The 16,277-nt window shown below is 36.5% G+C and overlaps 1 protein-coding gene across 5 annotated transcripts in view; it reads left to right on the forward strand.

The window, feature by feature from the left end:
• Positions 1 to 16,277, forward strand: part of CKAP5 (cytoskeleton associated protein 5) — a 97,356-nt gene that overhangs the window by 36,496 nt on the left and 44,583 nt on the right. For all 5 annotated transcript variants that reach the window (XM_057748171.1, XM_057748166.1, XM_057748169.1 and 2 more), the window contains exons 5-14: positions 1,241 to 1,412; positions 2,015 to 2,147; positions 2,890 to 2,990; positions 4,823 to 4,936; positions 10,196 to 10,300; positions 11,662 to 11,751; positions 11,852 to 12,016; positions 12,490 to 12,618; positions 13,356 to 13,538; positions 16,113 to 16,226. In XM_057748171.1, coding sequence (XP_057604154.1) covers positions 1,241 to 1,412; positions 2,015 to 2,147; positions 2,890 to 2,990; positions 4,823 to 4,936; positions 10,196 to 10,300; positions 11,662 to 11,751; positions 11,852 to 12,016; positions 12,490 to 12,618; positions 13,356 to 13,538; positions 16,113 to 16,226 — 1,306 coding nt within the window. The remainder of the gene's footprint in view (positions 1 to 1,240; positions 1,413 to 2,014; positions 2,148 to 2,889; positions 2,991 to 4,822; positions 4,937 to 10,195; positions 10,301 to 11,661; positions 11,752 to 11,851; positions 12,017 to 12,489; positions 12,619 to 13,355; positions 13,539 to 16,112; positions 16,227 to 16,277) is intronic.

Raw genomic sequence — 16,277 nt, forward strand, 5'->3', positions numbered from 1 at the left:
TTATTTTCATGCCTGTGATAGCTATATTTGAACTATATCACAAACTGGCATTTTGTTAAATATCACTTTCTAGGGAAAGTATTTTCCATCTCCTTCTTTAACCTGTTAGAGTATGTCCATAGCTATGACTGAAACATTTTGTTGCATTTGTGCACATCAGATAATAAATAGTATATATGGATCCTACTACAGAATGTCAGTGTTCTTTCATAGCTGAATCTCTCTTGCTCCAGAATTTGTCATTCAGAAATGTTAGCAGTGAATCAGAAAGCTATATTTTTTTAAGTTAGGAACTTAAAAATATGATATGTGACAGATATATAATTTTAAATATACTGCCTTTTTAAAATAAATTTACTTTTATTTATTTATTGGCTGCATTGGGTCTTTGTTGCTGCATGCATTCTTTCTCTAGTTGCTGCAAGCGGGGGTTACTCTTCATTGTGGTGTGTGGGCTCCTCATTGCAGTGGCTTCTTTTGTTGCAGAGCATGGGCTCTAGGCGCGTGGGCTTCAATAGTTGTGGCTCATGGGCTCTAGAGCACAGGCTCAGTAATTGCCACACACCGGCTTAGTTGCTCCGCGGCATGTGGGATCTTCCTGGAGCAGGGCTTGAACCCGTGTCCCCTGCATTGTCAGGCGGATTCTTAACCACTGTGCCACCAGGGAAGTCCCTGTACTGCCTTTTTTAAAAGATGCCAGAATGCAGCTGTTTTCCCCATGGAAAACTGAAGCAAAGAGATTTAAGTTGTCTGAAGTTACAGTGTGATAGTCTCAAGTCAGGAATGAAAGACACTGCCAGGGTTAGTGATCTACCAAGTGGAGTGAATCTGCATAATTACATAGAAGAGCTAATAAAAGCTTATTAAAAGTAGATTTCACTTATAAAAATATTTACAAATTGATTTCTTTGTATTTTAAACTTTTTATATGTATACATTTATATTTAAGATGTTACGCAAGTGTTGGTCCATTTAGATTTGAATAATTCCTAGACTGGTTACCTAGAAAGTTTTTAAATGGTAGTATTATTTTGGACTCTGGACATTAAATAATATTCTTGGAAGAATGACATCTAACTACAGATGTTGTTATAAGTTCCTTTTTTCTTCTTCCTTAAAAAACTCAACCTATATGTCTCTGTTATATATAGGTATAGACCGATGTTCGAGTGAATTCAAGCTAACACTTTACCCAAGCATACTGCATGGTGACAGGCTTTTTTCCAATTTTCACTTCTAGTGAATTTGGTTCCAAAATCATCTTACTGAAGCCAATTATCAAAGTGTTGCCAAAACTCTTTGAGTCTCGTGAGAAGGCTGTTCGAGATGAAGCCAAACTAATTGCTATAGAGATTTATAGATGGATTCGAGATGCCCTGAGACCCCCATTACAAAATATAAACTCTGTCCAGGTGAGGCACAAAGTTTTTTGGTTGTCTTTGTATAAGGTTAATATGAAGAAGCTATTTCCTTCCTGTCACTGTTGTTGATATTCTGTCCTTACAAATAATTATTTTTTATTCTTAATTTTGAAATCGGTTTTTTCTGAGTGTACCTGTTCCTGCTATTACTTTGTCCTCTCAGGTTAAATAACATGCATTCAGTGATCCCAGTATGTTACTGCCAAATCTATAGCAGTTTATAGGATCCTTTTATAATACTATTGTGTGGCAGGACTTAATATCTGTTTAGACAACATGCTTTCTATTTTTTAAATTTCAGTTGTTTTTGGAGACACTATTTGATGCAAATATATGTGAATTCATGAAATAATGAGTGACTTTAAAAGGTGGATTTTATTCTTCTAAGTATTTAGTCACACATCTTCTGTGTAGTAGATGTAAGTCGGTTTGACTTATACTACAAAATGTACACAATTTAAATTTCTTTTCTTGTTTGCCTTATTAGAGCCACATAAACAAGAAATTGGGTTCTGATCTCTTAGTAAATATAAATATGTTCTCTAATGGCAAAGATACAGATATGTTTTTTAAATATTTTATGATATTTGCAGTTGAAAGAACTAGAAGAAGAATGGGTCAAACTGCCAACAGGTGCTCCTAAACCAAGTAGGTTTTTGCGTTCCCAGCAAGAACTAGAAGCTAAATTGGAACAGCAGCAGTCAGCTGGTGGAGATGCTGAGGGAGGTAAGCCACTTTCCAACACTGGTTTCTATACAAATTAGCGAGAACTGGCCATATCACAGGAACCTGTGTTCACGAGGTGCATTTTATAAGACTGCCATTTTAATAAAATACAGGTTGTAGGGTTAATAATTCTGATCCCTCCTGTATCAAGATTTCATCAGGGGGCTTCCCTGGTGGCACAGTGGTTAAGAATCCGTCTGCCAATGCAGGGTACACAGGTTCGATCCCTCATCCGGGAAGATCCCACATGCCTTGGAGCAGCTAAGGCTGTGCACCACAACTACTGGACCTGTACTCTAGAGCCCACAAGCCACATCTGTTGAGCCCATGTGCCGCAACTGCTGAAGCCCACACGTCTAGAGCCCATGCTCTGCAACAAGAGAAGCCACCACAATGAAAAGCACGCGCACTGTAACGAAGAGTAGCCCTCGCTCAGTGCAACTAGAGAAACCCTGTGCGCAGCAATGAAAACCCAATACAGCCAATAAATAAATAAATTTAAACAAAAAGAGATTTCATCAGGGGTATGAAAGCACAGCTGATAAGTGTTTGATAAGTAAAACCATTTCATACTTTTTTTCAATTTTTGGCCACAGCATGCGGCACGCGAGATCTTAGTTGCCCGACTAGGAATCAAACCTGTGCGCCACAACATTGGAAGGCGGAGTCTTAACCACTGGATCGCCAGGGAAGTCCCCATTTCATCCATTTTTAATGTTTTGTTTTGTTTTCCTCCTGGAAGGTGGTGATGATGGTGATGAGGTACCACAGATAGATGCTTATGAGCTTTTGGAAGCAGTAGAAATACTCTCCAAACTTCCCAAAGACTTTTATGACAAAATTGTAAGTAGTGGTAAATTTCTTTCATTTATTTCATTTTAAATAATTACTTGAATATAATTAGAGAATGCTCTACTGAGCCCTTTTTCTGGTGCACTCTCTTTCACCCCGTATCTTCCCTAATAAAGTGAGTCAGTTGTTTCTTCTTTGTTCCCATACTACTTTGTATGTACCTACCTTAGTCCTTCTTTTCACGTCTTGCCAGAAACCTGAACATTATTCTTGACTTACATCTTTTTCTCATTGTCTGTCTAGTTTTTACCTTCAAATATCTCTCAAATTCATCCCCCTTTCTCCATCCCCAGGGTTTCTTTCTCTACCCTGGGGTTACTTCTCTTTTTTTACCCCCCACCCCAGGGATTCTTGACCTTGGCACTGTTGACATTTTTTGCTAGATATTTCTTTAGGGGATTGTCTTGTGCATTGTAGGATGTTTAGCAGCATCTCTGGCTTTTACCAATCAGATATTAGTAATACCATTCCTCTAAGTCATGACAATCAACAATGTCTCCAGACTTTGCCAAATGTACCCCAATAGACAGAATTATCCGCAGTTGAGAAAGTCTTATCCAAGCTACTACCATCAGCTCTTGCCTTATATGCTGCAGTAGTCTTCTTACAAGACTCCCTGTCTGCTCTTCCCTCCTTCCCATCATATTTCACAATATAATTAGAGGTGTCATTTTTTCAAAATGGAAATCTTCCCATATTATTGCCTCATTAAAATCCTTCAGTGGCTTCCGTGAGTTTTAAGATGATGTCTGAAATCACACTGTAGCCATTGAGGTGATCTGTGGTACCATTGAGGCCCCCGCTTACCTTCTAGCCACATCTCTAATTGCTCTCACTCTCCATGTTCCAGTGATATGAATTTCTCCTGGAATCAAATGCACCAAACTTTTTCCCCCCTAAACTTTGGGCCTTAACATATGCTGTTCTTTCTGCCTATAAAATTTTTCTACCCCCATTTATCTCATAATATCTCTTCATCGTCTAGGTCCCACCTCAAGCCTCATTTTTGGGAGGAGCTCTTACCTGACAGCCTAAACTGGGTTAAGTCCTCTTGTATTACCCAAGCAGCTTGTACTTCTCCTGTCACAGTGGTCGTGACCTGATAGTTATTTATTGAAGATCTTCCTACCTCTGCTATCAGCTCCTTGAGTATCCTGTTGTCTTCTGATTAACAAATAAATATTTGATAAATTGAATTGAATTGGAATCTCCTCCAGCTTGATGGGTTTGTCATCTTCTTTCCAACAGGGTTGGAACCAGTTCTTTCCAACAGTGGGTATTTGAATTCTAGTGAAGCATATTCTACTTTATGGCCACAAAACAAAAAAGAAAAAATAGCATTATACCTACAATCTGGAAAACTGATATCCAGGATTAGAACAGTATTGGTTGTTGGTCATATGTTTGTTCTTTTCTGGCCTTTCTACTGTTATCAATATGGAAATTCCTCTCTCCGTAGATGTGCCACTGTGAGATATGCTAGAAATGCTTTCTATTAATGTTTTCTGTTTAACACTTGCTTAAAGTTTACCCAGAAGATGAGAAGGAAAAGTCTATGGCATTTCATTCTGTTTACTTATTGTAGAATGTTAGGGTTATGAAATGTTACAAAAATACTTTTAATATATGAATAAAATTTTATATATAGGAATAAAACATTCTGATTGGCTACACAGTTTTGTAACTTTGATTTCTAACTAGCTTTAGAAAGTTTCTGAAAACAAACAAAATGTGTATCTTTGAATTAGTAGCATGCAAGAAATACACTTTTATTTTGCTCTCTTATGTTCTGTTCTACAAGTGACTCATATTGTGTCTTGTAGGAGGCAAAAAAATGGCAAGAAAGAAAAGAAGCCCTGGAAGCTGTAGAAGTACTAGTGAAAAACCCCAAACTGGAAGCAGGCGATTATGCAGATTTAGTAAAGGCTTTGAAGAAGGTAAATGTGAGGCGTTTCAGCATTGGTATCCCAACAGCAGACCAAGCCATTGAGCTTTTCTTCATCAGTAATCTTATTTACCACAGTTGCATTGCCATTTAGGGAATACTATTGATGGTTTTTTAATTATAGGCATACATTTTTTTAAGGGTTATTTAAAATGACTGTCCTAGGTTAGTTTAGAGGGATTGGTTTTCAGTCTTTGTTTATTATCGCTTTGACTTTAAACATGCTATTTGATAGCTTGTACAAACATTAAGAAATAGAGAATCTTGCTGATCTAGAACCAGATATTCTAGTTTTGTAATTCTGCAGAGTGAGCTTTTTAAATTGGCTCTATTTAATGGGACAGATAGATATTAAATATGAAGTGTTTTTCATTAGATAGCAAGTGATACCACACTATATTATATCAGCATGTAAAGCACAGGGTCTGGGGATATGTGGTCAATTATAAAGCAGGTAAGTACTGAATATGGAATAAGTATTTTAGAAAATACTCCTTTGGTATTGCTTAGGTCCAAACAAGTTGAGTGCTGGGGTGGATATTTTTATGTGTACTGGCCTTTCATAAAATCTGAAAATATAGATCAGACATTTGTGGATATAGTCATAGAGCTTAAGAACAAACTCTGAAGACATCTTCTTGAATATAGCAAAGATGAAAATGTTTTGTTTGCTTCTTCAGCCTGAAATTATAGAGGATTAGCATGGTGGGAGAAGGAGCTTACTCTTTAATTATATGTATATGTAAGAGTTATCCTAATTATTCGTGGTAGTTATGTTCTGTAAAGTCACCACAAACACTGAATTAGGAAATGCTGAACCACTACGCCAAGGGAAGATACAGGGTTGAGATCCTGCTACCCTCTGGTCACATTTTCATCAGCCGATCAATGCATAACCTTATTTTATTCTGTTTGAAGACATCTTATTCAATACATATTATTGATTCATTAACGTTGAACTGACAGCCAACAGCAGTGTAACTCGTGCCGAAACAAAGCCTGCCTAACACATTTATTTTCTCCAAAAGGGACATCACAGCCTTTTTGCAAGTAGGAATACCAGACAGCACTTCAGCACTACACTTGGGGATCATTTTAAACAATGAAAGCACCAATCAAAAGCACAAAAATGCAAAAAACCATGGCAGTAAATAGACTATGAAAAAGATACTTGTTTATAGTATGAGAGCTGAAAGAAGAAGGCAGAGTGTTGCATTGTTCATCTCAGCTGGGAATGTGCACATTAAGCAACACAGATTTTTCCCAGCTTTGTGCTTGTCTGTGAGTGACCAGGAAAGTGCCTTGATTATTGATTTGGGGCTTATAAGTTAATTTTAATGAGTAGATGAATTTGCAAATATGAAATCCGTGAATAACGAAGATGGACTGTATTTTCTCACAGTTAGCCTTCGTTTGCTTTCCTCCAAGTAGGATTTGGAGACGGAGATATATGATTTGTCAAAATCATTGTTCATCAGTCTTCCGTCTTGAAGAGCCACAGGCCCAGGCAAGACTGCAGTCGTCTGTGATGTCCCTGGTGAGGGGGAGAGGTGTTCCAGGTGCTCCCACCTATAGTAAAATCAAAGTTCCTTGTATAAAAAGGCATAGTACAGTGAATACTGTTGACCCTCCATACTTTCCCTACGGAAAAGATTTCACCAACCTGGCGCCTGGGAGGAAAGAGGAAGGGTAGAAGGCTATAAGGGGATGTGAGATTCTGGTGGTCTTGAAGAGAGCTTCAGGTTTTTTGTGAGTTCTAGCATATAATTTTTATCAGGAATCTTACGGAAACATGATACATTGCACTGAATTCTCAATGGCTCTAATAAAAGCTTTTATTTTTCCTTATGTAATGATCAGGAATGTTAGTAGTTGATGTTCTCTACATGCATTTTCTTAGGATATTAGCTTTTCAAATGAAGACTTCTGTGATTTCCATTGGCATTGTGACTATGAATATACGCTCTCACTGTATTCTATACAGAGAAGATTATGGATTTTTATATTTGGGTAGATGTGGATTTCTGTGAGATCTTAGGCTAGGAGGAGGCACTTCCTTCCCAGTTTACATGGTGGAGGGGGGGTAATCAATCAAAGGCTACAAGCAAGTAAGAAACTTAATTTTGTGGCTAAAATATTTAAAATAATGAGAAGTTAATGTCAATATACATTAACATGAAACATGACATTTTGTTTTTTATATTTTCTATTTGATTTTAATTACTTGTAGACACAAATGAACTTCATATCCATGGTTTTTTTTAAAGTATAAAGGAAGATTTATTAATAGAATGATATAGAACTTTCCCTGTCCATGTTTTTTTAAAATTTTATTGAAGTATAGTTGATTTACAATGTTGTGTTAATTTCTGCTGTACAGCAAAGTGATTCAGTTATATACTTTTTTCATATTCTTTTCCATTATGGTTTATCCCAGGAAGTTGAATATAGTTCCCTGTGCTGTACAGTAGGACCTTGTTGTTTATCTGTCCTATATATACTAGCTTGCATCTACTAATCCCAAACTCCCAATCCTTCCCTCCCCCCCATATTCATATTATATTGACTTAACACTGGTCTTTGTAGACCCATCCCTCTTCCCTCTGTAAATAGTTTCTTCTCTCTATTGTCTTTATCAAGTAATCTTACTAATTTCCTAATTTACCCTTAATGCAAGTAGTAAAAAACTGTTCATTTTGAAATTCTTTATGATATTCCTGAAATTCATTCATTCTTTCTTTCTTCCTTCCTTCTTTCCTTCCTTCCTTTCCTTCTTTTTCTGAAATTATTTCTTAAACTGTCTTCTTTTGCATTGTCACCTTACCTAGCATATTTTGGTGGCTCTCCTGTTTTTTATGATTCCTTTTCTCTCTCCCTCCTGCTCCTCAGATAGCTTCTTTGACCTTGCCAATTACCGATGGATGTTGGTTGATATATATATTTTTTAATCTTTAAGGTGTGGGTTTTCAAGGTGTTTTATTATATAATCTCCATTGATTTTTCTCTGCAGTATTAACCTTTTTTCACTTGATCTTTCTACACATTCCCCCTTAATCGTTGCTTGTATTCATCATAGTTTCCTAAACACAATCATGATGGGTTTTGGGAGAGGTTTTGGTTTGTTTTTTCAACAATGGTTTTGTTTTGATTACTGTTTAGTGGCTTACATTACTAGTTAAAGATAAATACTAATTGATTATTAGTTAAAATCATGTTGTAGGCCTAAATTTATGGGAGAAGTGACAACACTTTTAATTATAGAATATTTCCAATTATTTAGGTTAAATTAACACTGTGAGCTTAAAGCTTTCTTTCCCAGGTCTAGAACAGAGTTGCTGAGTTTTTCCTCTACTCTAGAATGGAGTCCCCCCCACATACACTATTTTTCTTAAAAATAAACACTTTTCCATCTTCCCCACTACCATTTCGTTATTGTTTTTTGTTTGTTTTGGCTGCACACTACAGCATGCAGAATCTTAGCTCCCTGACCAGGGATTGAACCTGCACCCCCTACACTGGGAGTACAGAGTCTTAAACACTAGACCGCCAGGGAAGTACCCCCCTACTCCCATTTCCCAATTAAGAACAACTTGTTAAGTCAAACTGGGATGTGTGACAATGAGTGTTAAAAGGCAGACTATTGTACTACATGCCTGGTTCATTGCTCACTGATAAGTTCATTCAGTCTTTTACTTTATCCTGAACTATAATAGGTTCATAAGATCCTCCTCAAAACTTTACATTAGGATCATCAGTGTCTAAGGTTCAACTTCCACTGGTTATTGCTCTAGTGGTCTTCTCTTAGGGAGGGGATTGAATGATGGCCCGTAACTCGGGCAATATAACAAAATCACTTTCTGAGCTGTATTAAAATACTAATGTCCAAAACTCATCCCAGATTAATTGAACTAAGATCTCTCGGAATGGAGCCTGGCATTTTTTTGTTTTTTTGTTTGTTTTAAGATTTATTTATTTATTTTTTTATGGCTACGTTGGGTCTTTGTTGCTGCGCATGGGCTTTCTCTAGTTGTGATGTACGGGCTTAGTTGCTCCGCGGCATGTGGGATCTTCCCGGCCCAGGGATCGGACTCATGTCCCCTGCGTTGGCAGGTTAATTCTTAACCACTCCACCACCGGGGAAGCCCGGGCCTGGCATGTTTTTGATGGCCATTTCTAGAATACACATTTAGATGCTAAATATAAAGTCTAGCATGTAAAATAACACCTGAGGGCTTCCCTGGTGTTTACAAATGCCAATGATGTGTTCAATATAAAACTGAATAGAATTTTTACTCCATAGATTTATACTAATTACAGATTTAACAGAATATTTATTAGGACCTTGATCTCATCCTCATAAGGAAAATGAATTTGCCATGAGTTTAGAGGGAGAATATGCTTTAGTAAAGAGCACAAAAACTTTGGAGTCAAAGCAAACCTAGATTGGAATCACAGCACTACCGTCTACTAGCTCTGTGACCTTGAGCATGTTAATCTCTAGTTAATTTTTGAAATTCACAATATTGAAATAATAATAGTACCTGCTTTATAGAGTTTGAGTGAAAATTAAATGAAATAAGGATTATAAAGCACCTATAAAATGATGGCACCTAATTTAAAAAAATTTTTTTCTTAATTTTTATTGGCGTATAGTTGCTTTACAGTGTGACTCAGTTATACACATACAGACTTTTTTTATATACTCTTTTCCATATGGTTTATCACAGGATATTGAATATGGTATAGTTCCTTGTGCTATACAGTAGGACCTTGTTATTTATCCATTCTCTGTATAATAATTTACATCCCATCAGCTGCTTGAAGGCACCTATAGCAGTTTCTACTGGTGCTTCTTGCGTATAAATGTTAGAGTTGCTACTCTGTGGTGTCTTTCAGAGATACACTGTCTTTTGGCTTTCCCTGCCCCCAAGCAAAGTCAGTACGCCTCCAGCTTCTCAGCCATTATCAGAGTCACCTTATGCACAGATGTGCGATGCTGACAGCCCAGACTGCCACCAGTGGAGAGTTAGTGATTTGATGTGGTTTTATATATATTTTATTGGTAGAACTTTAAGATAGGAGACTAAACATAATGAAGGGAAACTCCCAAATTTGATATTGTCAAAGAAGAGTCTTTCCTTGGTTGTAGGAAACAAAGTTGGCTATCCATTACATAATAGCTTTCAGAGTTCTCAGTTCCCTTCTGTGGGGCTGTGACTCTTTTGTTTTTCTTTCTTTCCACCCTTTGTAGGTTGTTGGAAAAGACACCAATGTCATGTTGGTGGCTCTGGCAGCAAAATGTCTTACTGGCCTGGCTGTTGGGCTAAGGAAGAAATTCGGACAATACGCAGGACATGTAAGTAACACTCCTTTTTCAATACAAATCAACAGCATTATCAAGAATGGCAGGCTAGTTTGCTTTCTGCTTTAAAACAGCTTTTTGGCATAGATCTTTATATTGATGGGGAAAATCTCACTAAGTTCTATTGATACTGAACATAACTCCTGACAACATTTTATAAACATGTCAGTTGTAACTAAATTCACTAACTTTATGTAGAAAATCAGCACTTGATCTAAAGTATTTAGTTGAGTTGATTTGCTTATTACTTATTTACTTATTAATATCTTGTTATATGCAGTATAACAGGATGGAATGTAACTTCTGATAACCAGAACAGAGTAAAACTGAGAGTAGGAAAGGCAATATAAAACCAGAAGTGAGATTTATATATAAAATGTATTTTATAGTTTTTTCTATTTAAGAAAATAATTTACTTATATACATGAGACATTTTATGTAAGTTACACTGTTGGTGATATATCAACTTATTATAAGGAACTCTGACTAGAGGCATTTGTTGAATGTAAATTTGGACGCAGTCAAATTTGGTAACAGTTTTAACAAATTGCAATGTTTTCTTTAATTCTGGCATCTGTCCCTTGGCCTCTAAATCTCGTCTGTATTACTTAGATTGGCTCAGCATCCTGAAAATTGACCATAGTCAACTTTAGGGTTTAACTTGCTAGCCACCTGATCAACTTGATTCCCTAGATTGACTTTGAGAGTCTCCTCATCTGTAGTCATGTGTCAGTTTTGTATTGTGAAGCAAACAGCTAACCTCACTAAGTTATGGTATTTGGAGCTTGCTTACTCATAGCATTAAAAATAATTTCAGAGAAGTTAACTGAAAAAAATAAGACACTGCCAAATAAAAATAAATCATGACTAACTTGTTACCAGGGAAATAAAAATAAGGGTCTATAAAACCCTTAGACATGTAAATCACAAGTTGGAGTAAAATTATAATCAGTATTTTTATAGTAGTCATTACTTAGTATATAATATCTCTGTGTGTGTATGGTATCAAGTGTATTGATTCAATGGTTTTAGTATATTCATAAGGATGTGTTATCATCACCATTATCTAATTCCAGAACATTTTCACCACCCCAGAAAGAAACCCTATATCCATTAGCAGTCACTCCCCGTTCTCCCCTCCCCCTAGCTCCTGGCAACCACTAATATACTTCCTGCTTCTGTGGATTTGATGTTTCGTACAAATGGAAAAATATACTTGGTCCTTTGTGACTGGCGTCTTTCACTTAGCATAATGTTTTCAAAGTTCATCCATGTTGTAGCACGTATCAGTAGGTCATTCCTTCTTTTTTTTTTTTTTTTTTTGCCGAATATGTTTCAACTATTCACTTTTAAAGGTTGTACCAACCATTTTGGAGAAATTCAAAGAGAAGAAGCCTCAAGTGGTACAAGCCCTGCAGGAGGCAATTGATGCAATCTTCCTTACTGTAAGTTGGGTTTGTGGTTTTGTCTAAAGTGTGTTAATGTAATATTTTGATTGTTCTTTACAGTTGAGAAAAGCTTATTGACCACATTTTCTTTCTAAAGACCACACTACAGAACATCAGTGAGGATGTTTTAGCAGTAATGGATAATAAAAATCCAACCATCAAGCAGCAGACATCTCTTTTTATTGCAAGAAGCTTCCGCCACTGCACTGTTTCTACCCTGCCAAAGAGCTTACTAAAGCCCTTTTGTGCTGCTCTACTTAAGGTATAGACTCTTTGGGGGAATATTTTGTACCTACTAATTGTGTACAGTGATTACTTGACTTTTGGACGGTAGGTTATTGTCTTTGGAGGAGAAACCCTCTGCAGCTTTGAAAATTGAATCCAAATTCTTGTACTATTTGTGTTCCTATTCTTGAAGAAAAGCACAAATTAGCTTTATAATTCCACTAACTACTAAAGATTGTATTTCTTATTTGGCCCATATACTGATACTCAGTTGGATCTGGTCAAGCACAGACATCCAATTTAGAGTATTTGAAGGTCATTTGAGTGTGAGGCATTTTAGATAGAGGGTAAGAGGAAGAGCAACTGTTAATTGGCAAAAGGAAAGCTAAGTTTGGCTTCTGTGAATTGTAAAAAGCAAATTCTTTATCCAACAACCATCAATCTGAATTAAAATCAGTAATACCTAAAGTACCTTGTATTAAGATCATCTTGCTTACTTCTGGACTATAGCACATCAATGATTCTGCTCCTGAAGTCAGAGATGCTGCATTTGAAGCATTGGGTACCGCTTTGAAGGTGGTTGGTGAGAAAGCAGTAAACCCATTCTTAGCTGATGTAGACAAACTCAAGCTTGATAAGGTAGGTTAATAATGGGTTGTAATGAAATTAGATAGCAGTCCTCTCTCTGTGCATTGTGGGTTTGTCTAAGGTATCCTTTGGATCAGAATTTCTTGATGAGTAGAAGTATCTTTCAAATTATAAAAAAATAAAATAAAATTGAGTGACCAATATGTAGAGGAGGTAAAAATGATGTTTTGAGTTAATTTTGTTTCTAATATTTGGAAAATTGCCTTTCTAAATATGAATATCGTCCATCAAAAATGTGGTTATTGTTTTTAATTTTTATTGGAGTATAGTTGATTTAGTGTTGTGTGTTTCTGCTGTAAAGTGAATCAGTTATACATATACGTACATCCATTCTTTTTTAGATTCTTTTCCCATATAGTTCATTACAGAGTACTGAGTAGAGTTCCCTGTGCTATACAGTAGGTCCTTATTAGTTATCTGTTTTATATACAGTAGTGTGTATGTCAATCCCAATCTCTGTATTTATCCCTCCCCTCCTTTCCCCCCAGTAAACATAAGTTTGTTCCCTACAAAAATGTGGTGGTTCTAAGTTTAGTAAATTCTCATTTGCGTAGAATTATAATGTAAGATGTCATTAATGTATATCTACTTCCAAGAAAATATGGATAATTTCTCTTTGTTGGAAAGGAAACTTGTCTCTGAATTCTCATGTAGTTGTAGTTTAGAAATGACAGTGGCAGTGTTTCAAAGTTGGGCTCAATGATGTCTATCTCAATTTCATTCTCCAGATCAAAGAATGTTCAGAAAAAGTAGAGCTGGTACATGGTAAGAAAGCTGGACTTGCAGCTGACAAGAAGGAAATCAAACCTGTTCCCGGAAGGGCTGCTGCTTCGGGGGCTGCAGGGGATAAGGACACAAAGGACATTTCAGCACCCAAACCAGGACCCTTGAAAAAGGCACCTGCTACTAAGGTTAATAGATGACTTGCAAAATATGGTTTAAAAATTAGAATTTAGTAAGGTAGGGTCCGAATCTCAGGTTCATGGTGGTTTTTCCAATATGATTTTATTTGCGAGATGAACTCATTACAACATTCAAAATACAGCACAGCATCTTTTAATGAAGACGGCATATTCCAACAGTACATTTGAGTATCTGAAACCTATATAGAGATAAAAATGGTAATGAAGATACAGAAGTACATTTTAAGGCATCAGAAAGTATTATTAAATAATGAAATGGTGTGGCAAGGCACTTAACATTAATAACATCACCTCGGTCATTTTGCTAATAATGCTCTGGAATTGCAGCCCCTAGTCTTCATTCTGTCAAAGTCTCCTCACCTTGTAGTGTAGAAGAGGGGGAAATGCCCAAGGACAAATATGGCAGTCTTACAGTGAACACCTTTCCTGGACTGGATTCTCTTAAGCATGAAGTTATCTGCTGAAAATGCAAGAAGTTTGATTCTCTTTCCCACCCTGAACCCCAGCCTGGAGTTAGAAGAAGAGAACTGATATCTAGTGAACTTCACTTTATGAAGCCTTTTACGTACATAATCTCATTCAGTCATCATAACAGCCCTTGAGATAATGTTTTGTGATCCCCGTTTTTCCAGAAAAGGAAACTAGAGCTCAGCAAGGTTAAGTGTCCTGCACATGGTCTTACAATTCACTTGTTTGTTTATTCACTTGTTCACTTGTTTGTTTATTGTCTTCCCACACTGTATTGTAAACTTTAAAGGATAGAGATCTTGTCACTGCTTGACCCCTTGTGCATAGAAGAGGTTCCAGCATATAGCAGGAACTCTGCATATATCTGTTGAATGACCAAAGTTGCAGAACTGGGATTTGAGCCCAGGTATCTCTAGCTACAGAGTCTGTGTACTTTTTTCACATTATGCTGTCTGTTCAGTACTCTAGTACAAGGAGTTGACTGCTTGTTTCTCCTTTCTCACCAGCTCCTGCGTCTCTGGACAGTGACCTGGGCATAACACCTTAAGACCTTTTCTTATCTTGCTGAACCTTTCCATGCTAGCCAACTTTCTCTTATATGGGATTCTTTTCCTTCTCCGCAAAATAAGCTGTGGGTGGGGTGGGGGAGGACCTGCTTTTGTTCTTTTGAAAAAATGAGTAGGACAGTATCAGCCAATAAACCTACTAAGCCAATAAACATATATGTCTGTGTTTAGAAAAAAAAGTAGATTTGTTAATTAAGGTACCTCTCTAAACAGAGTATTGTTATATACAAGAAAGAATCCAGAAGAGGTGTTCTGGTATATCAAAAGGTGTAAAATTTTCTATTTTTAGTCAGAAAACAAATCTCTCTTTATGGGGTAGTTATTATAAACCAACAAAATCATGCTGCTAATGTGAACTGGCAAGTGTTAGAGGCTTCCACTTGATTAAAAACCAGCATCTTACTTTTGCTAACTCCACCTTAAAAGCTCAGAGTATATTCAAGATAACAATGGTTTCAGAACAGGTCTGGATGTTCAAGACTAAGTTGGTCCTCTGTCACTTGATCTTTTCTTTTCAGGTTTGGGCATTGTTTAACAAGTGTCCAAAATAGGTAGAAGGAGTGATGTGAACTGTGATGTCTGTTGCCATGTTAATGTTACTGCCCTTGGCTGTGTACCTTAGGATAAACTGCTATTTTCTTGTACCCTTTCAAAACTGGGGTGAAATAAATTTAAATCAAGATATTTAAACAGAATATTAGCAGATAGAATTCAGTGGGTACAATAAAAAGTATGACCAACTAAAGTTTATTCCAGGATTGCAAGGATAGTTTGATATTAGAAAAAATTACTGAATTTATAGATCAAAGGAAATCTAATTTCAGACATTGAAAAGGAATGTAATAAATTTCAGCATATCTTCTTTATAAAAGTTCTTAACCATATAGAAATGGATGGATACTTTGACATGATTAAATATATCATTTTTATAAATTATGTGATCATTTTCTTGGAAAACCCAAGCAAGTCAACTGGAAAACTAATAAAACAATAAAAAAGATTCAGTGAGATGGCCATCTTCAACATAACTAGAACACTCACTAAAATTGGCATAACACCTCTTTTCCTTCACAAATTAGATAGTTCTACAGTGAGTGATAATATATTCTTATGTTATTGGAGTGCATTGTGGTTAAATACTGAGTAAATGCTATAATTCAAAAACTGTCCTTTACTAGTGTAGGAAAGATCGAGGCATTTAAAGGCCTCAAACATTAATTGTCAAATTAATCTGTAAATGTAGTATAAATCCAGTTCATTGCTTTTATTTCCTTTATCTCATTAGCTCATTTTGAATTAGAGGTTCTTAATACAGCTTCTGCAGATTTCCCCATGAATGATCTTCAGGAAGTCTGTCTGCCTTTAAAATTGCTAAATTCTGTGGGTACAAAAAATATGGGTTTTTGTTGTTGTTGATTGAGTGATCCCTCATTTTAATCAAATTTTTGAGGACTCTCTAACCACAAAATGTCTAAGAACCACTGTTCTCAGTCCTTAAGTGGTTTAATATGTTTCTATTTGCTTTTAGCCTGGTGGGCCACCAAAGAAGGGGAAACCAGCTGCACTAGGAGGCACAGGGAGCACTGGAACCAAGAACAAGAAAGGGTTGGAGACTAAAGAAATAGTGGAGCCTGAGCTCTCGGTCAGTATTATGTAGTATGCCTCAAACTCAGAACTGCATGAAGTCATTGCC

This window comes from Hippopotamus amphibius, chromosome 9 (assembly GCF_030028045.1).
Source record: "Hippopotamus amphibius kiboko isolate mHipAmp2 chromosome 9, mHipAmp2.hap2, whole genome shotgun sequence".
Classification (NCBI taxonomy): Eukaryota; Metazoa; Chordata; class Mammalia; order Artiodactyla; family Hippopotamidae; genus Hippopotamus; species Hippopotamus amphibius.